Source organism: Pristiophorus japonicus, chromosome 11 (genome assembly GCF_044704955.1).
Source record: "Pristiophorus japonicus isolate sPriJap1 chromosome 11, sPriJap1.hap1, whole genome shotgun sequence".
Lineage (NCBI taxonomy): Eukaryota > Metazoa > Chordata > Chondrichthyes > Pristiophoridae > Pristiophorus > Pristiophorus japonicus.
The window spans coordinates 67,787,341-67,810,050 of NC_091987.1; the positions used below are offsets into that span (position 1 = coordinate 67,787,341).

The window sequence follows — 22,710 nt, forward strand, 5'->3', positions numbered from 1 at the left end:
GTCCTCTGTTTAGGTCATTTTTCTTCCAACCTCCGCCCTCCCTATTTAATCTGAAATCTCTCAGTATCCATTTACATATGCATTTTAGCTGCTACTCCTGATCTGAGCCCATTACTTCTTTCTCCTTATTTTTCTGTTGGTCTACTCTCCTCTTTCTTTTAACCAGCTATGCTACCTTCCATTTCTCCCCTCTTGGGTAGTATTGCCCCCATCCCAAATTCAATCCTTCACTACTCTTCATCTTTCCAACTCTCCTACTCTCGTCACAGGATTGAATCCCTCTTGAATAAGTCCACATATGTCCCCTGTGCCTCTCTTAGCATTCTCAAAGGGACCGTTGAGGTACCTGTTGCTACCTCCTTACAAGCACCCCAACTGCCCCATCCTCCTTTCTCATGGACATTCTACACAGCATTTCCATTTGGGCTAACCTTGCCAACCTTTTTCCTGTCAAGCTCATCCCATTCACTACTGCCTTTTGGACTCTACCAGAGGAACAGGAGTAGGTCATTCAGCTTCTCGAGCCTGTTCCACCATTCAATTAGATCATGGCTGATCCAAGGGTCCGGTACAGGTGCTTAGTGGCCTCAGGTGTTAGCCCTAAAATGATAGAGTTCCTGAAAGAATTGATTGTGCATTGTCCTTAGAAGGAATCAAACTAGCTGCCATTCTTCGTTTTTTCCTCCAGAATATCTATTTATGTGCAAACAAGGCCCTTCATATTCATGACGCTATTGTGGACAATTGCATTGATATCGTAGCTTTCCAACCAAGATATCTTCCCTCCTTTCTTTCCACCTCTGCACTTATGAATCCTCACCCTTGGTGATTTCAATCTTCATCTCAGGGCCCTTTGTCCTTTCTCCCCTGAATGTACTGAGCTCCTGTCCTCCCTAAACCTCTCCCTTCATATAAACTGATAGCCATTACAGAGATGTGGTTGCAAAGTGACCAAGGGAACTAAATATTGCAGGGTACTTGATGTTTCGAAAAGACTGGCCAACTGGAAAAGGAGGGGATTTGCCCTGATAATAAAGGAAAACATAAGGAGAGTAGTGAGAAAGGATCTTGGCTCAGAAGATCAGGATGGATGGAGATAAGAAGTAACAAGGGCAGAAAACAGTGGTGGGAGTAGTTTATAGGCCCCCTAACAGTAGCTATACCATTGGACAGAATATTAAGCAAAAAATAATAGGAGCTTGTAACAAAGGTAGTGCAATAATCATGGGGGACTTTAATCTTCATATAGACTGGCCAAAACGAATTGGCAAAGGTAGTCTGGAGGACGAGTTCATGGAATGCATTCAAGACAATTTCCTAGAACAATTCGTCATTGAATCAACCAGGGAACAGGTTATTTTAGAACTTGGTTATATCTTAACCCTGCTTTTCAAGAAAGAAGGGAGAGGAAACAAGGAACTACAGACCAGTTAGCCTCACATCAGTTGTTGGGAAAATGCTGGAATCCATTATTAAAGAAGTAGTAATGGGGCACTTAGAAAATCATATGATTAGACAGAGTCAACATGGCTTTATGAAAAGAAAATCGTGTTTGACAAATTTATTAGAATTTTTTGAGGATGTAACTAACAGTTTAAATAAAGGGGAACCAGTGGATGTAGCATATTTGGATTTCCAAAAGGCATTCGATAAAGTACCGCATAAAAGGTTGTTATACAAGATAAGGGCTCATGGGGTTGGCGGCAATGTATGAGGATTGGTTAATGGACAGAATACAGAGAGTAGGGATAAATGGGTCATTTTCAGATTGGCAGGCTGTAACTAGTGGGGCACAACAAGGATCAGTGTTTGGGCCTCAGCTATTTACAATCTATATCTATGGGCTCAATTTTCCCCAAAGCAGTTTTTTGGTGTACTTGAAGAGTTATGCCCATTTTTTGGGGCCCCAAGTACTCCACAAAAAAAAATCTTCCAAGTTTCCCCATTTGAATTCTTCATTTTGGCACCGCCAAGCCTGTCATTTTGTTTTGGGGGTGGAGCCCAAAATCTGTGCCAAAAAGATCGGGTTGTCATGGTAACCAGGGACACAATGCGAGCTGAGGCTGGAAAGTGAAACATACAGCCAGCTCACAACAATCAAGTACAAGCACATTACACCAACCTGCACAAGCACATTATACATTATAGCAACTTATCTCCATTAAATTATTAAAGTGTAATGACAAAAGTCTACTTCCCCCACCCCCAACCCCTCCCAATGTCGGTTCCGGTCCCTTCTCCTATCCCTGGTCAAACGACCTCCTCCCTCCCGGTCCCCACACCTATCCCTGGCCAAATGGCCTCCTGGTCCCGGTCCCCGCACCTATCCCTGGCCGAACAGCCTCCTCTTCCCCGGTCCCCACTCCTAACTATGTCCGAAAGGCTTCCTCCCCCTCTTTCCCACTCTCTCTCACCTCTCTGCTGTTGCTGTCCGGACCCTGGAACTGCAGCTGCTGCGCTGATTTACCTACCTGCGCCGATTTTCTTAACTCACCAGAAGGTCTTTCTACAGAGGCCACATACGCCGGCCGAAGAAGAATTGGAATAAATCGGAGCTGGCCAAACTTGCTTAAATGGCTAGAATTGGCGCAAGTGGCAGGTTACATCCCCTATGACACAAAAAAAATGGACCTAAAAAAATCGTAACAAACAGTTATGCTGGCGCGCATTGATTGGGGAAACTTGTATTTTTTAAACTTAGGCCAAAAAAAGTGGCGCGTGCCAAAAACATCACTGGGGAGAATTGAGCCCTATGACTTAGATGAAGGGACCAGTTGTAATGTATTTAAGTTTACTGACGATACAAAACTAGCTGTGAGGAAAGTGAGCTGTGTGAAGGACACAAAGAGCCTACAAAGGGATATAGACAGGTAAAGGAGTGGGCAATAAGGTGGCAGATGGAGTACAATGTGGGTAAGTATGAAGTTATTCACTTCAGTTGGAAGAATCGGAAAACAGAACATGGTGAGAAACTATTAAATTTTGTTGTTCAGAGAGATTTGGATGTCCTCGTACAGGAAGCATAGATCTGGGCTGGATTTTTGGCTTGTTGTTGCTTCTGTTTACGCCCTGGAGGGGCAGTAATGGTCGCAGAAAGCATTTCCGGACGGCTGGCCAGCTTCCAGCGCCCCACTGAGACATTCAGTGCTGGGTTTGCGGGGTCAAGGAGCAGTACCACTTGGGAGAGGCGAGCTGGTGTGCAATGCCCCTGGTTGCGACACTGGCTCGATATTTGGTTCGCACCCGACCCGTAGCGCGCCGTAGTGGGACTGCCTGTGATAGCTGGCGGCCCGAGCTGTGCCAGCCGCAGTGAGTGAATTAATGTCGACCTGAGGTAAGTGTGATTGTTTTTATTTTTTATTTTTGAAATTAATCAAGATCCATGGTGCGGCCCTGGACAACGTGGAACATTTCCCATACCTCAGGAACCTCTTACCAGCAAGGGCAGACATTGACGACGAGGTTCAACACCGCCTCCAGTCCGCCAGTGCAGCCTTCGGCCACCTGAGGAAAAGAGGGTTCGAAGACCAGACCCTCAAATCTGCCACCAAGCTCATGGTCTACAGGGCTGTAGTAATACCTGCCCTCCTGTATGGCTCAGAGACATGGACCATGTATAGTAGACACCTCAAGTTGCTGGAGAAATACCACCAACACTGTCTCCGCAAGATCCTGCAAATCCCCTGGGAGGACAGACACACCAACGTTAGTGCCCTCGACCAGGCCAACATCCCCAGCATTGAAGCAATGACCACACTTGATCAGCTCCATTGGGCAGGCCACATTGTTTGCATGCCTGACACGAGATTCCCAAAGCAAGCGCTCTACTCAGAACTCCTTCACGGCAAACGAGCCAAAGGTGGGCAGAGGAAATGTTTCAAGGATACCCTCAAAGCCTCCTTGATGAAATTCAACATCCCCACCGACAGTCTGTCCCACCTGTGACAGGGATTGTGGTTCTTGTATTGGACTGTTCAGTCACCTAAGAACTCATTTTTAGGGTGGAAGCAAGTCTTCCTCGACTCCGAGGGACTGCCTATGATGATGAATGTATTGAGAGTGATTTTGGTGGTTTTTTTTCAGATTTCCTGCTTTCACGGAAGCCTCTCTTAGGGCGCTCAGAGGTCGGCTGTTTTGTTCGGGATTTTCAGTTGTTCAATCGGCCTCGTGCCCTAAAAGAGGTGTGGAACGCCTCCTTTCGTGCTCCGCTCCACACTCAGGGCCCTGCTGGTGAATTTTGTGGCTGGAGATGCAAACCATTTCCTGGAGCAAAATTTACCACTCCACCTGGATTAACGCCACAACAGAGGCCCGACTGAATTTCCACCCCAGAGAGTTAGCATGGAGGTACAGCAAACAATTAGGAAGGCAAATGGCATGTTGGCCTGCATTGCAAGAGGGTTGGAATACAAAAGTAAGGTAGTCTTGCTACAATTGTCCAGGGCTTTGGTAAGATCACACCTGGAGTACTGTGCCTAGTTTTGGTCTCCTTATCTGAGGAAGGATTATATTTGCCTTAGAGGCAGTGCAACGAACATTAACTAGACTCCTGGGATGAGAAGGTTGTCCTATGAGGAGAGATTGAGTAGATTGGGCCTATATTCTCTGGAGTTTAGAAGAATGAGAGGTGATCTCATTGAAACATAAGATTCTGAGGGTAGCTGTCAGACAGGAAGGTGGAGTTGAGGTCAAAGTTCAGCTATCATCTTATTGAATGGCAGAGCAGGTTCGAGGGGCTCCTGCCCCTAATTCTTATGTTCTTGTGTAAACTGGTCAACCCATATTAACTGCCACCTCCTTGACCTTGCTATCTCTAGTGGCCACTCTACTCCATTGATCTCAATCAGACCACGCCATCCTTGATCCCTTCTTTGTATCCCTCATTACCCAAATTCCCTTATCCCTTTCAACCCCACTTCTATCTGCATCCATCACTGGAAAATCTCTCCCCAAGTCACTTACAACTGCACTTTCAAACTCCCAACTGCTCAGCCTTTGGCCCTCAATATGCAACAATATTTCTGTAGCCGTCAATCTGATCAACCACTCTCTGACCTCTACTTTAGATGCCTTTATCCCCAGCAAAACCTTTACTCTCTCTCATTGTGGTCATTCCTCACTGGCCTAGTTCTGAACTCAAGTCTTTCCATAGTTTCAATCCAATCACCCCTCACGCCCTCCCCAAGATTATCTTGTCCATGGGACCCTTTTCCTGCTCCCTTGGCCCCATTCCCACTAAACTGCGAACCACCCAACTTCTTCTTCTGGCCCCTATGCTGGTTGACATTGTAAATGGTTCCTATCCCCTCCTTGTACTGTCCCCTCCCTTTGAAATTACCATCATTATCCTGCTTTGTCAAAAAACCCACCTTGATCTTTCTGTTTTTGCAAACTACCACCCCATCTCCAACCTTCCTTTCTGCTCACAAGTCCTTGAGCATGTTGTCACCTCCCAAATCTGTGTCCATCTTTCCCACAACTCCATGTTTCAATCTCTCCAATCAGGTTTTGGACCCTGCCACAGCACCAAAAAGGCCCCAACATTGAAAATTACTTACTCTGTGACTGTGAACATGGTGTATTCCTCTTCATTGTCCTCAACCTCTCTGCAGCCTTTGAAATGAATGACCATCTCATCCTCCTCCAATGCCTCTCCTCCGCTGTCCAACTCAGTGTGGCTGTTCTTGGTTGGTTCCAATTATAGTCCGAGCATTTCCAGCAATAGTTTCTGTTCCCGCCCTGCACCATGACCTCCAAGAGTCCCCCAAGGATTTTATTCTTGGCTCCCTCATTTACACGATGCGGCTTGGCTGCATCGTCTGCAGACATGGGGTCAAGTTCCATCTTTATGCTGATGACACTTAGTTGTACCTCTCCGTACCATCTCCCTCCATCAGTCATCATCTTCAAGCCCTGTCACAAATCTCTGTACCTTTGCCATCGATTCCATCCCCATCCATCATCGCAGGCTGAACCAGACTGTTTGCAATGTTGGCATCTGACCTCATATCCTATCTGTCACAAAGACCACTTTCTTCCACCTCCGTAGCATTGTCGATCTCCACTCATACATCAATCTATTTGCTGCTGAAACTCTCATCCATGGCTTTGTCACCTCGATGTTTCCAATACTCTACTAAGCCGCCTCCCGTCCTCCACTCTCGGTAAAAAACATTAGCTCATCCAAAACATTGCTGCCCATACCCTATCCCGGATCCCTGTGCTTGCTGACCGACATTGGTTCCTGGTTGCCCAATGCCTGCATTTTAAAATTCTCATCCTTGTTTTTAAATCCCTTCATGGCCTTGCTCATCCTATTTATGTAACCTACTGCAGCCCTCCAACCCCCATCTCCCCCCACCCTCCCCCACTCCCCCCCCCCCCCCGCCCCGGAGTTTCCAGCTCCTCTGAATCAGGCCTTTTATGCAATTCCCCCACCCTATTCACCCCACCATGGATGGCCATGCCTTTAGTTGTCTGCCTAACCCCCTCAACCTCTCTTCCTTTCCTCCTTTAAGACTCTCCTTAAAACTCATCTCTTTGACCAAATTTTTGGTCACCCCTCCTAATATCTGCTCCTTTGGCTTCTCATCCAGTTATTTCTGATTATGCACAGTGTAAATGAAACTTATTGCTGCTGTTTCTTTCCAGAATATTTACAGAAAATAAAACAGCGATAAGGTCGACACCATTTATGATGTTCAAAGCACTTGCTACTGTAAACACATTTTCCTTTATTATTCTCCTCCATATAGAAAAGAGCCAGTTCTGGATAATCAAGATACATATCTCACACTCTCCATAAACTTGAGCTCATCCAAAACTCTGCTCCCATATCCTTACTCACATCAAGTCCCATTGACACATCACCCCCATGCTTGCTGGCCTACATTGGCTCCTCGTCTGACAACATCTCAATTTTAAAATTCTTATCTTTGTTTTCAAATCCCTCCATGGTCTCACCCCCTCCATATCTCTATAACCTCCTCCAGTCCTACAACCCTCCGAGATCTCTGCACTCCTTCAATTCTGGCCTCTTGCGCATCCCTGAATTTAGTTGCTCCACCATTGGTGGCTGTGACTTCAGCTGTTTAGACCCTAAGCTCTGGAATTCCCTCCCTAAACCTTTCCACCTTTCTATCTCTCTCTCCTTCTTTAAGATTCTCCTTAAAACCTACCTCTTTAATCAAGCTTTTGGTCACCTGTCCTATTATCTCCTTTTGTGGCTTGGTGTCAAACTGTGTTTGATAATAGCTCCTGTGAAGTGCTTGGGACATTTTACTATGTTAAAGGTGCTATATAAATGTAAGTTGTTGTTTTTGTTGTAGATTACTTGTTTAATATATAAACTTTCTTTTTCTTTCAGTGAGTGTCTCAAAGCCAGTCTTGGACATTAAATGTAACTCTCCAAACAAGGTCAACATTACCTGTTATGTGAAGGAAGGAACAGGAGTCACCCTGAAATTACTTGGTGACTCACTGAATGAATCAGACAAAGCTCAAAATTTAAACAAGATACATTCCTTCAAAAAGACAGGAGCTAAGAAATATACCTGTATTGCTAGCAATAAGATTAGTGAAACCAAGATTTTAAGTGAGGTTAACTGTCCAGGTAAATGATGATTCATATTTTATAATGACAGCAAGTTTGTTCTTATATTGGTCTTTGTGATTATTGTCTGATAATGGGAAATTGAGAGAATTGATTTCTATGCATTAAATGTCACTTGATTATTACAGGAGTGAGCTAATCTGGAATGGTTCCTTATCAGTAAAACCAGATTAAATCGATTTCATAGTATTCCAAATAATAACCCCAGACTGAATTGTAAATACATCCCAATGAGTAACTCCAGATTGAATTGAGTTGAAATTTATCTTATTAAATCCAGATTACATCGATCTGAAAGTCCTGATCAATAAATCGGGGTAGATTTTCATTTAAATTAATTTAATTGGAAATGGAAATCGAACAGTTTCCATAATGGGCGGCCAGTTTTAAACCTGAAAATCAACCGAAATTCCATTTCAAATCCATGGTTAAATTACCTGTTGTCAATAAAATAATACAGTTCACAATTCTTACAGTGGGGTTTGGATCTAATTAGTCAGTCCTTTGCAGCTTTTAATCCACATTGGTTTGCTATCAAAATTTATATTGAAGTATGACTTTGTAAATTGTTTTTGTTTTCCCAGCCTGTTTCCCCTCAGTTTGTCTCACATCATTCACCGTACCTTCCTGGCGGAGATGCCCTTTCCTGTAGTGAATGATGGGCATTCTAACATCACTCACTGGGGTTGATTTTGACTTAAGGTAGTTGACCAACCGACTGTTCCATCGTGGGCCGCCCCGATCTGTGTGAGAACACCACCGCAGGTCGGGGCCATAAATAAAGGTGGAGCTGGAACATCGTGGGTGAAAGTGCGGTGAATGATGGTATGGGTCCCAAGAGCCGAGGGCCCAGGGACAGCACGGGCCAGCCCACACTGTGATATGTGTGCGCACTAGGTCCGTGCAGCAGAGCAGGTCTCCAGTCGTCCTGGTTCAAAACTTGCCACTGGATATAGGCCTATCTCTGTCGAGCCCGTGTGGTGGCTGATGTACAACGGTCACCACACGTTAAAAAAATCCACGCACAGGCATCTTCCACCCCCTCAACTGAGTTCAGGACTGGAACATTGGGTCCTACATTGAAACATCTGTGAACTCTTGTGGAAGCAAGTCATCCTCGTTTGAAGGACTGCCTATGATGATGATGTTCCAGTGGCAAAGAGTCTGCCGTGAGTTTGTGTCCCGGACCTCATTGGAATTTGGCAGGCGAGTTGCAGATGCCAAACATGCATTCTGATGCAGCTCGCCGCGCTTCCACCTCAGGAATGTCAGCCTGCTTCGACAGTGGCAGAGACCTGCAGGGTGGGGTACGATAGCATGGCAGGATTAGGACCGCCCTGCAGTATTTTTGTGGAGCCAGGAGGAGAACTCCCGCTTCTTCTGGCTCTACGAAGAAAAAACTCTTTTTTTTTCAGGTCATTTCCTGAACACCAGTACACATGGGTGGAGCATTCGCATCACAAGCTCCGGGCACGTGTCCCTTAATATTGTAATAGGGTTCCTAACTTCATCATTAGGACCCTGATTTGCATGGGAAAGAGGCCCACCGCTTGTTTAAGGCAGGCGCTTCAGCCGCCCAGCAGTAGGCCTTGTGAAAGTTACATCGGGCTGCTCGTTGGGGTTAACAGAACGGTACGGCTACCAACCTCAGTTTTAGGACCTTACTACTCCGTTAATGCTGATTGTCCCAAGTAAAAATGGGCCCCATTTGTACAGTAAGTTAAAATAAGAACAAGCCATTTCATACATTTTTAATGTTGTTTATAACACAGTGAATAATTCCTATATTAACAATATATTGTCTAAATGAAAACATTCACTACAATTCTGATATTTCTGTCCTGGGATACTTATTGTTATATTTGTACTGTGTGGCTTAGCGGGTATTATTCATATTTTCATTCATTCTTTTCTTGCAGTTACTAAACCTATTAAACCTATATCCATTGATTATAATCTAATTATGGCAGTAGCAGGAGCAGTGGTGCTGGTGATCATCTTATCAATCCTAGTGATTTATTGCTTTCGAAGACATACTCGTCGACAAGTGCAAAGGGAAGATGGTAAGTAATATTATGGCTCCCGTTAGGACCAAATACTCACAAATTACCTAGAAAACTGGCAAAGGATTGCTACAGCTCCAAAAAAAGCTGACAACTCAAAAATGGCCTTGAATATAATACCTCATCACACAGGGGAATGGGGTATGGGCCTGTATCTTAAGCTGTAAGTAGGCAAATGGTGTTTATTCTATGTTCTGTCACACTCTGGACTTGGTGGAATCACTTTAAGAGGTTGGGCGATGAGCCACCCATCTCAGAATACCCAGCCTCTGCCCTGAGGAATTTGTGCAGTAATGTCCTGGGGTTGTGATGATTGTCATCCGACATACACAATAATCTTCTTGTTTGTTAGGTATGATTAGAGCTTCTGGAGGTTTTTCCCTTTGACCCCATATTGTGCCATATTTGATCGAAAATTGCCTTGGCGTTTAGTAAGCTAGCTACTCACACGTATTGCTACTGATTGAACAGCTCGGCTCCTCCTTCCAATAACTGCCTAGTTCATCGTTGCAACAATATATTGATTACTGATGGTTGAGTTAAGCTGGGATTTCTATCAGTAAAACTGGTTTGTAACACCTTCTATGTAATGATATAATTAAAAAGCCAATACTATGCTAAATTACAGACAGGCATAGTTCATTTTTTCACATGCAGCATTTATTATGCAGCTCCTACCATAGCTCATATCCATGGTTCCTGTAGCATGAACAACTTGGGGCCCTGCGGGTCTTCACTGCTTACCTGAATGTTGAACTAGGAGGAACAGCAGTAGTTCTCCTCGCTCCATATTAAAATGGCAAGCCGTTGCTAGCCCATGCTTGCCCGCCTCCCAATTGCTTCCCTGCTCTTCCTGGACTTACCTTCTGCCCTCAGCCAGTAACCAAACTCCCTTGCCATCACGACCGGTGAGCTGCTTCCAGAGCTGTAACTTGCTCCCGCAGATCATCGGTAATAACCAAATGAGGCCGGAGAACCAATTTTGCGTGGTTCTGCTGTCAGTCATTTTAGACATGTGCATGCGGATCGTGCCTGAATTTGGGCATGATCCAATTTCTAGGCCATCCTCTCCATCACAAACATGGCCTACTTCCACCTCCGTAACATTGCCTGTCTCCAGCCCTGCCTCAGCCTTTGACACCTCCAGACTTCTCCAGGCTCTCCTTGCTGGCCTCCCATTCTCCACCCTCCATAAGCTTCAACTGATTCAAAACTGTATCCTAACCCACATCAATTACTATTCACCCATCACCATTGTGCTCACTGACCTCCATTGGCTCCTGATCTCCCAACAGCTCCAATTTAAAATTCTCATCCCTCCATGTCCTCACTCCTATCTAATCTATCTAGTCTTTTGTGCAAACCCCCGCCACCATCCCCCCCCCCACCGAACCCCTGGCCCCCATTGGCCACCATGCCTTCAGTTGTCTAGGGTCTAAGCACTGAAATTCCCTCCCTAACCCTCTCTGCCTCTCCACCACTCTCCCCTCCTATAAACCGCCACCCCCCTTAAAACCTACTACTTTAGTCACCATTCCTAATAACTCCTTCTTTAGCTCAATGGTGCCTTGGGACTTTTGTTGCTATGTTAAAGGTATTATATAAATACAAGTTGTTGTTAGTTATAAAAAGAATTAGAGAAGTGGATTTCAGAACTGGAGGCTGATCTACCCACATCAGGAAAACATGTGACTTAAGACTAAACGTGAAAGTAAATGTTAAATAATAACAAGAAGTACATTTCCATAACTTCACAACAAAGAACAGTAAAAGTTTCCAATTTGTAGGAAACATGTAATAAACAAATGGGGGAAGAAATTAATTATCATTCTGGGGGTGGTAACTTTTGAGAGGCGGGAAACTTAGAGCCAGGTGCGAAAATTTCCACCCTCTCAAAAAATTCTCTTTAGTGCTCCTGGAAGGAAATGGAGCACTAAATCAAGCACTCCAGTTCCTTCTTGGAGCGCTAACGGGGCGCACACTCGGCCATGCAGCACTGCCCTTTCCTCCCTTAAAAGGAAGGGCAATCGCTGCAGGCTCTGCAATTTAAAAATCACCTACCTGGACCATCAAGGGAACAGGGGAGCCATGTGATCAGCCTGGCACTCAAGTAGTCCTAGACTGAGCAATTGGGGGCAGGACCCCACGAAGAAAACAGAGGAACACAGCGAAAACAAAGTTACGTTTTTTTTTTACTTACCTCGGCCACTTCACCTTTAATTATTGCCCCGGTAGCGGCCGGCCGCCCAATCCACGCCTCCTGCAGCTGTCGGTGTTTTTCGCCCGGTGCTGCTGCAGGGGTCAAAAGTCAATTTCAGGGCCGGGGCGCTAATGGGGTGATGCGCACGGTGATGACGTCATGATCTCCGGGCGCAGGAGATCGGGGCACAATGCCGTAGCACCAACGCTAAACTCCCGCCCAATATGGCAGGAGTCATTGTCAACACCGCGCCTGGGCACTGGCGCATTTGCGCCCCATTAGCAATCCCCGGGGGCACCAGTGGGAGGCGCAAATGCACAGAATTTATAGTCCATATTTTCTTTTAATCCATCTGGTGTGAAGATTAATTACATTGAGATTTATTAAACCACTTTTTCTATTGCTCTTTTAAAAATCTGCTTTTACCATTTACTTATTTTCCTTTAGTTAGTTAGCCTTTCCATAATTATTTTCCTTGATAGAGCCATTTTTGTTATCAAAGAATGTAATGTAGATTTTCCGACTGGATTCAAACTTCACTGACAATGGGGCAGTGCAGAAAGGAAACCTTTAGTGCCTTTAAAGCCTTTAGTGAGTTGAAGTAGCCGTTGTTTTTGTGCATTGGCTTCAATAGAAAGGAGAATTGGGTGGGTTTAAAATGGGGAGCTGACACATTGCCGCCTGTTTAGTTAAAATTGACCTGACAATTTTCAGGTCGGAGAGATTATTGTCATAGGCGATTCTTTCCTCAGCATAGTCATATGTATCACAGGGACAATACCTAAAAGATGGTGAGCAGCCCACATTGAGGAAAGGTTAGAAAGGATACTGAGGGGACAGCTAGGAATCTTGTGGTATTCGTCCATATAGGGATACGTGGCATAAGGAGAAATAATATACAAAAGCCACATATCTGAGGATTGGCTCAAAACTCAAAGATAGAAATTAAAGTTCTTTGTTATATACTTCCAGTATTTGGTACAGAGAGGAGTTCACTAAATGAATTGAGGAGGTAAATGAATATACAAATGAAAGGACAACAATCCTACCTTCATGAATAACTGAATCCTCCTGGAATAAGAAGGTCTGGTGCAGGAGAGACAGGCTACACTCAAACCAAGTAGGGGGTAAAAGACTTGTAAAGCCTCAATGGAAAATCATTTAAACTAGAGTGGTTTGGGGGGTGGGGGGGGCGATGAGGGGCATTTGGAGGGGTGGAAGGTGATAATAAAAATAAATCATTGAGTAGAAGGCAGTAAGTGATTGGTACAAACTTAGACTGGGCTAGACTTTCCATCAGGATCGCCCAGTTACCGGTCAGTTACTGCCCATTTAACCGCTGAGATTGCGTTTAACGCCCAGATTTGATTAAAAATGGAAAGTAACGCCCAATTATCGTCGACGTAACTTTCGGCATACAATTAACGCCGGTAATTAGCTGAACCGCCCGCCCATATTTTAAAAAAAAATCTGACGTCATCCCTCGTGCACCGCCCAGAAGAATGTTTATAATGGAAACTAATGCTCAAATACCGCCCAGAATATCACCGAGTGTTACCTTTGGCATCTCGCCCATATGCTGCCTAAATGATCACTCGCTCAAAAAGACGCTCAAGAAAAGCTACACTCACCTGACCTTAACCTAGCGGTATGGACGCCATTTTGTAATTCCAAGGACTTTTCATAAAAAGCTGCTTCAAGTTCATGGGAGCTTTGAAGTAATTCGTGAGAGCTTTTAAGGTGGTTTTAAATTCTCTTGACAACCATCTAATCACATTGTGATGAATTTTGAGTTTCTATTGTGTTTTTAGAGAACAATTTAATAATTTTGAAGATATATAAATAGGGCATTTATAGTAATGGGACCTGTAATTTCTCAGCCAGTATTGATAACTACTCACATGCTGCAGGCTAGAGATGGGAGAAGCTTTATTGAAGAGCATGATGTGCCCAATCAAAGAGGTGGCAGACTGCTGAGGAGGAGGAGACCTTACACACAATACATTTACAGGGATAAGCGATCATACCTGGATTGTTTGATAACACGTGCCTTAGGAGACTGCGCTTCCGAAAGGAGGTAATCAGTGAGATATGCCAGCTAATTAAGGGAGATCTGCAGCCTAACAGCACCATCAGGACTGCAATGCTCGTTGAGTTCAAGGTTACTGCGGCACTTTCCTTCTATGCATCGGGCTCCTTTCATGCCTTAGCTGGCGACATTTGCGGTATCTCTCAGCACGCCACACATTGCTGCATTCGACAGGTGACTGAAGCCCTTTACACTCGCAGGATGGACTTTATAAACTTCCCTATAAGCAGAGAGGCACAGACTGAGAGGGTTTTGGGTTTCTCGAGAATAGCAAACTTCCCCAAGGTGCAGGGAGCAATAGACTGTGCGTACATTGCCCTGCAAGCACCTTTTCAGGATGCAGAGGTGTTTCAGAACCAAAAGGGATTCCACTCCCTGAATGTGCAACTCGTTGTCGACCACAAGCAAATAATCATGGCAGTAAATGCAAATCTTGCATGAGAGCACTGTCTCTGAACTGTTTAAGAGTCAGCCACAAGATCACGGTTGGATGCTGGGGGATAAAGGATATGGCCTTGCCAGCTGACTAATGATCGCCCTGCGTAATCCCCAGACGGAAGCCGAGAAGCGCTACACTGAAAACCACATAGCCACACGCAATATCGTAGAAAAGACAATTGAAGTGCTTAAGCAGCGCTTCAGATACCTGGACCACTCAGGGGGCGAATTATAATACCACTCTGAGCAGGTCACTCAGTTCATTGGGATGTGCTGTATGTTGCATAACTTAGCTAACAGGAGAGGACAACAATTGCCAGATGGGGCCGCTGGTCCACCTCAGGAGAGATGGGAGTGGAAGAGGAGGATGAGGAGGTGGACGAGGACCTCAGGGAGGACAATCAGGCTGGCGCTGAAACCATGCCCCCCACCCCACCCTAGACCGTAGGAAAAGCCCCGTGGTAGTTACACAACTGCAAGACTGTTGTGTCTGCAGCTCATAAATGAACGCTTTGCGTGAAGTTACATTGGTGACAGTTACAGTTGCGTTACGTTACATTTCATCCTTACCTGGCCTGGTCTCGCCATTGTTTGCAAACTTTGTATTGATGTTTAATGTTTCTGTTATTGGAAGACACTGCACAACAATGTTAAGTTAAATAAAAAAATGTTAATGAATGAGGCGCTGTTCCTCGAGCTTACGTTGAGCTTCATTGGAACAGTGTAGGAAGCCGAGGACAGAGTGGTTAGAGTGGGAATGGAGCGGAGAATTAAAATGACAGGCAACCAGAGGCTCAGGGTCACGCTTGTGGATTGAAGGGAGGTGCTCCAGAAAGTGGTCACCCAATCTGCACTTGATCTCCCCAATGTAAGGGAGACTACATTGTGAGTGGCGATTACAGTATACTAAGTGGAAAGAAGTACAAGTAAATTGCTGTTTCACCTGGAAGGAGTGGTTGGGACCCTGGACAGTGTGGAAGGGAGGAAGTAAAAGGGCAGGTGATGTATCTCCTGTGCTTGCACGGAAGGTGCCGTTGGGCGAGGAGCGGGTGTTGGGGGTGATTGGGGAGTGGATCAGAGTGTCGCGGAGGGAGCGCTCCCTTTGGAATGTTGAAAGGGGAAGATGTGTTTAGTGGTGGGATCAAGTTGGAGGTGGTGGAAATGGCGGAGGATAATCCATTGAATGTGGAGGCTGGTGGGGTGTAAGTTGAGGGCAAGGGGAACCCTGTCGTGGTTCTGAGAGGGAGGGGAAGGGGTGAGAGCAGAAGTGCGGGAAATGGGACAGACGCTGTCGAGGGCCCTGTCAACCACAGTGGAGAGGAATCCTCGGTTGAGGAAAAAGGAAGATGTATCGAAAGCACTGGTATGGAAATTGGTATCGTCGGAACAGATGCAACGGAGACGGAGAAACTGGGAGAATGGAATAGATTCCTTACAAGAAGCGGGGTGGGAGGAAGTGTACTCCAGGTAGCTGTGGGAGTCAGTGGGTTTATAGTGGATATTAGTCGATAGCCTATCCCCAGAAATGGAGAAGAGAAGTCGAGGAAGGGAAGGGAAGAGTCGGAGATGGACCATGTGAAGGTGAGGAAAGGGTGGAAATTGAAAGCAAAGTGAATGAAATTATCCAGTTCAGGGCGAGAGCAGGAAATGGCACCGATACAGTCATGAATGTACCCTAAAAGAGGTGAGGGTCCTGAGTAGGCCTGGAATAAGGAATGTTCCACATATCCCATGGAAAGGCATAGCTAGGACTCATATGGTTCTCCATAGCAACACCTTTTATTTGAAGGAAGTGAATGGAGTCAAAGGAGAAATGTGAGAACATTGTGAAAACAAGTTCAGCAGGGGGAGGAGGGTGGTGCTGGGTGGGGACTGGTTGGGCCTCCATTCAAGGAAGAAGCAGAGAGCCCCCAGGCTGTACTGGTGGGGGATGAAGGTGTAGAGGGATTGGATGTCCATGGTAAAAAGACGGTTGGGGCCAGGAAACTAGAAACTGCTAAAGTGGCGGATGGCATTGAAAGAGTCACGAATGCAGGTAGGAAGGGACTGCACATGGGGAGACAAAATAGAGCCGAGATAGGAGGAAATCAGTTCCATGGGGCACGAACAGGCTGAAATGAATGGTCTACCAGGGCAGGCCTGTTTGAGGATCTTGGGAAGGAGGTAAAAGTGGGCTGTGCGGAGTTGGGGGACTATGAGGAAGGAAACTGCGGAGGGAAGACCTCCAGAGGAGCTGAGGTCAGTGACAGTTTTGGAAACAATGACTTGATGTAAGGTGGTGGGGTCATAGTGCAGGGGTAGGTAGGAGGAGGTGTCAGAGAGTTGCCGTTCAGCCTCCACAATGTAGAGGTCAGTTTGTCAAACAACAACAGCGCCACTCTTGTCAGCAGGTTTAATAATAAGCCAGAGGAAAGGGTGAAGTGTGTGTCTAAGTAAGCGTGAGAGAGAAAGATGAAGGCCAGAATTTTCTGATGTCCATGCAGGCAGGAATGTAAACGGGTCAGGAGGGAAATTTGAAATAACTTGGAGCGGGTTGGGAACCCGCCATCTTCCCACCCCACACTTCGCGGCAGCGATCCGATCGGCAGAGGTGGCCGAGCTAATTCAGATGATTATTAGGTACATGTCAGACCCTTAAGTCTCTTTTTAGCCCTACCTTTCAAAATTCACTGGATGACCATGGGAATCTCGCAGCTTGGGGACCATGTCTGTGAACCTGAGGTGGAAGTTCAGTGGCCATTGATCCAGCTCATTAGTGCACAACATGGAAAGCAGAATAAATACTCCCATCTGAACCCTGGTTATTTTCCGAAGGCAGATACTGTTGCTGACTGCATTGTCAGCACGGATTTAGCTTTCTAGAGGTTGCAAGTCTTTTCAGAAAAGTTGAGATCTGGTGTTAGTTCATTGGTACGAGCCAACACATCATTGACAGGTTGTTTCTGTCATCTCCACTTGACCTGCTATCTATTCCATCAGCATAGGTGACGTTTATACTGTCTCACCTTGGTCCTCAGAATCGGACCACGATGAGCCCCAACACAGCAGCACCAGGCACACCAGATACAGCAACAGCAACACCGCCAACCTACTCCTCAATGCCCTGATGCTGCACAGGACAGAGGGCAGGGTTGCACCGCGCTGGAAGCGATACCCCCAGCACAGGGTATACAGACACAGGATGGGTTTCCTCAACATGACTGAGCAGCAGTGCCAAAGGAGGCTCAGGCTGTTGTGCCAGGTCGTTGCAGACATTTGCAGATTGGTGGAGCAAGACCTGCAGCCCAGAGGAGCGGGTAGTCACGCCTCACCAATGGCTGAGGAGGCCAAGTACTGAGGCTCAGAAAAGATATAATGAAAGCCACATTTACAGCAGATGTATCATAGAGCAAGCAATAGACATGCTGAAAATACACTTTATATGTCATGATACATCTGGAGGAGTCCCTCAGTACGAACCAGCCAGGGTCTCCAGAATCGCGTGGTCTGCTGAGCCCTGCACAACATAGCGTAGCAGCGAGATTTACCGATGCATGAGGAACAAGGCTCTGAGCACACAAGCTCTTCAGAGGAGGAGGAGGAGCAGTCCATCCATTCAAGGTGTTTTCTTACACTCTTTTCAATACTGAGTCCTATTGAGTCTCATCTGCAATCTCAGTTAATTACTGGAAAGTCTTTGTCAACTGCACCTATCATGAAAATAGCACCTTCACCCCCAACACATGTGACAACCTGGACAAGACATCTGCGATTGTGTTTTGCTTTGAAGTGCGATATTCAAACGTGCAGTCATATTGTGACAACAACACTACACAACATTGCATTCCTAATGTGACCATTGCAGGCTTGGCAGATTTGGGCCTCAATATTGCTAGTAGCAGTTTGTGATCAGTTATCAGGGTAACCTTTTTGCGATTCAAGAACTGTTGGAATTTCTTGATTCCAAACACTATGGCGAATGCTTCGTCTTCAATTTGCACGTAGGTTCTTTCGCTCTTTCTGATGGTTTGCAATGCAAAAGCGATTGGTTTCTTTTGGCTGTCATCCATTACGTGGCTTATGACAGCTCCACACCATAGCCAGAAGCATCACACGCTAACTTAAGCTCACACTCTGTATTGTAGTGCACAAGTAGAGCATCGCTACAGAGACTGCTCTTCCAAGCGTCCTGTTGTGCTTTGGTCCACCTCCACTGCACATCCTTCTTGAGGAGCTCGTGTAATGGAGCTAACATGGTCGCTAACTCGGGTAGGAAACGTGTGTAGTACTGGATCATAAATTAAATGTTGGTCCCTTAGAGGACGAGACCGGGGAATTAGTAATGGGGAACATGGAGATGGCAGAAACGCTGAACAAATATTTTGTATCAGTCTTTACAGAAGAGGACACTAACCATATCCCAAAAGTGGATAGTCAAGGGGCTAAAGGGAGGGAGGAACTTAACACAATCACAATCACTAAGGAGGTGGTACTCAGTAAGATAATGGGATAAAGTAAATGTTGGTCCCTTAGAAGATGAGAAGGGGGATTTAATAATGGGAAATGTGGAAATGGCTGAGACCTTAATCAATTATTTTGCTTCGGTCTTCACAGTGGAAGACACAAAAACCATGCCAAAAATTGCTGGTCACGGGCATGTGGGAAGGGAGGACCTTGAGATAATCACTATCACTAGGGGGTTAGTGCTGGACAGGCTAATGGGACTCAAGGTAGACAAGTCCCCTGGTCCTGATGAAATGCATCCCAGGGTATTAAAAGAGATGGCGGAAGTTATAGCAAATGCATTCGTTATCATCTACCAAAATTCTCTGGACTCTGGGGAGGTACCAGCGGATTGGAAAGCAACTAATGTAACGCCTCTGTTTAAAAAAGGGGACAGACAAAAGGCAGGTAACTATAGGCCAGTTAGTTTAACATCTGTAGTGGGGAAAATGCTTGAAGCTATCATTAAGGAAGAAATAGCGGGACATCTAGATAGGAATAGTGCAATCAAGCAGATGCAACATGGATTCATGAAGGGGAAATCATGTTTAACTAATTTACTGGAATTCTTTGAGGATATAACGAGCATGGTGGTTAGAGGTGTACCGATGGATGTGGTGTATTTAGATTTCCAAAAGGCATTCGATAAGGTGCCACACAAAAGGTTACTGCAGAAGATAAAGGTACGCGGAGTCAGAGGAAATGTATTAGCATGGATCGAGAATTGGCTGGCTAACAGAAAGTAGAGAGTCGGGATAAATGGGTCCTTTTCGGGTTGGAAATCGGTGGTTAGTAGTGTGCCACAGGGATCGGTGCTGGGACCACAACTGTTTACAATATACATAGATGACCTGGAAGAGGGGACAGAGTGTAGTGTAACAAAATTTGCAGATGATACCAAGATTAGTGGGAAAGCTGGATTGTGTAGAGGACACAGAGAGGGTGCAAAGAGATTTAGATAGGTTAAGGTTTGGCAGATGGAATACAATGTCGGAAAATGTGAGGTCATCCACCTTGGAAAAAAAAACAGTAAAAGGGAATATTATTTGAATGGGGAGAAATTACAACATGCTGCGGTGCAGAGGGACCTGGGGGTCCTTGTGCATGAATCCCAAAAAGTTAATTTGCAGGTGCAGCAGGTAATCAGGAAGGCGAATGGAATGTTGGCCTTCATTGCGAGAGGGATGGAGTACAAAAGCAGGGAGGTCTTGCTGCAACTGTATAGGGTATTGGTGAGGCCGCACCTAGAGTACTGCGTGCAGTTTTGGTCACCTTACTTAAGGAAGGATATACTAGCTTTGGAGGGGGTACAGAGATGATTCACTAGGCTGATTCCGGAGATGAGGGGGTTACCTTATGATGATAGATTGAGTAGATTGGGTCTTTACTCATTGGAGTTCAGAAGGATGAGGGGTGATCTTATAGAAACTTTTAAAATAATGAAAGGGATAGACAAGATAGAGGCAGAGAGGTTGTTTCCACTGGTCGGGGAGACTAGAACAAGGGGGCACAACCTCAAAATATGGGGGAGCCAATTTAAAACCGAATTGAGAAGGAATTTCTTCTCCCAGAGGGTTGTGAATCTGTGGAATTCTCTGCCCAAGGAAGCAGTTGAGGCAAGCTCATTGAATGTATTCAAATCACAGATAGATAGATTTTTAACCAATAAGGGAATTAAGGGTTACGGGGAGCGGGCGGGTAAGTGGAGCTGAGTCCACGGCCAGATCAGCCATGATCTTGTTGAATGGCGGAGCAGGCTTCAGGGGCTAGATGGCCTACTCCTGTTCCTAATTCTTATATTCTTATGTTCTTTTGACTAAAGGCAGATAAATCCCCTGAACCTGATGGCTTGCATCCTAGGATCTTAAGAGCAGTAGCGGCAGGGATTGTGGATGCATTGGTTGTAATTTACCAAAATTCCCTGGATTCTGGGTGTTATGTCTGTAATGCACTTATGAGTGACTCCACGAGGCAATGTGTTGTACTTAAACTGTAGTGACCTTGGTCCTTTATTTGTAACTCCAGAGTGAGGCACAAGCATGGTGGGCAGCCTTTTATACTGGGCCCTGCACACCTTTTCAGGTGACCCTTAGGTCTCCCACCGCAGTGCCTTCTGGTGGACAGCCTCTGCGACAGGGCAGGAAACCCCGGTCTCCACCAGTTACTCCTTCTAGTGGTGCCAGGATGGTATATACACAGTGTAAACATTATTGACAGTACATCAGGTAACGTGTCTCCATCTTATGCAACTATACAGTGACTACACAGAGAGTATATCTATAGTCTGCATACTGGGGAGATCCCAGCAGATTGGAAAACTACAAATGTAATGCGCCTATTTAAAAAAAGAGGGAAACTATAGATCAGTTAGCCTAACATCTGTGGTTGGGAAAATGTTGGAGTCCATTATTAAAGAAGCAGTAGCAGGACATTTGAAAAAGCAAAACTCGGTCAGGTAGAGTCAGCATGGATTTATGAAGTGGAAGTCATGTTTGACAAATTTGCTGGAATTCTTTAAGGATGTAACAAACAGGGTGGATAAAGGGGAACCAGTGGATGTGGTGTATTTGGACTTCTAGAAGGCATTTGATAAGGTGCCACATAAAAGGTTACTACACAAGATAAAAGTTCACGGGGTTGAGGGTAATATATTAGCATGGATAGAGGATTGGCTAACTAACATAAAACAGAGAGTCGGGATAAATGGTTCATTCTCTGGTTGGCAAACAGTAACTAGTGGGATGCCGCAGGGATCAGTGCTGTGACCCCAAGTATTACCGACTTGAAAGAAGGGACTGAGTGTAACGTAGCCAAGTTTGCTGATAACACTAAGCTGCGTGGCAGTGCAAGTTGCGAGGAGGATGCTAAGAGACTGCAGGGGGACTTGGACAGGTTAGGTGAATGGGCAAATGCATGGCAGATGCAGTATAATGTGGATAGATGTGAGGTTATCCACTTTGGTGGCAAAAACAGGAAGGCAGATTATTATCTGAATGGTGACAGATTAGTAAAAGGGGAGGTGCAACGAGACCTGGGTGTCATGGTACATCAGTCATTGAAGGTAGGCATGCAGGTACAGCAGGCAGTAAAGAAAGCAAATAGCATGCAGGCCTTCATAGCGAGGAGATTTGAGTATAGGAACAGGGAGGTCTTGCTGCAGTTGTACAGGGCCTTGGTGAGACCACACCTTGAGCATTGTGTGCAGTTTTGCTCTCCTAATCTGAGGAAGGACGTGCTTGGTATTGAGGGAGTGGAGCGAAGGTTCACCAGACTGATTCCCGGGATGGCAGGATTGACATTTGAAGAAAGATTGGATCGGCTAGGCTTATATACACTGGAATTTAGAAAAATGAGAGGGGATCTCATAGAAACATATAAAATTCTGACGGGACTGGACAGGTTAGATGCAGGAAGAATGTTCCCGATGTTGGGGAAGTCCAGAACCAGAGGACACAGTCTAAGGATAAGGGGTAAGCCATATAGGACTGAGATGAGGAGCAACTTTTTCCCCTAAAGAGTTGTGAACATGTGGAATTCTCTGCCACAGAAAGTTGTTGAGTCCAGTTCATTGGACATATTCAAAAGGGAGATAGATGTAGCCCTTATGGCTAAAAGGATTAGGGGGTATGGAGAGAAGGCTGGGGTGGGGTACAGAGGTTGAATGATCAGCCATGATCATATTGAATGGCGGTGCAGGCTCGAAGGACCGAATGGCCTGCTCCTGCATCTATTTTCTGTGTTTCTAAATGTTTCTGTGATACAAAGATGGGAGGAAAAGCAAGTTGTGAGGAGGACACAAAAAATCTGCAAAAGGGCATAGACAGGC

General features: G+C 45.5%; 1 protein-coding gene across 1 annotated transcript in view; it reads left to right on the forward strand.

The window, feature by feature from the left end:
* LOC139275750 (T-cell surface antigen CD2-like) overlaps window positions 1-22,710 on the forward strand; it is a 44,878-nt gene that overhangs the window by 16,554 nt on the left and 5,614 nt on the right. Inside the window, exons 3-4 of the mRNA XM_070892949.1 lie at window positions 7,367-7,612; window positions 9,532-9,675. Coding sequence (XP_070749050.1) covers window positions 7,367-7,612; window positions 9,532-9,675 — 390 coding nt within the window. The remainder of the gene's footprint in view (window positions 1-7,366; window positions 7,613-9,531; window positions 9,676-22,710) is intronic.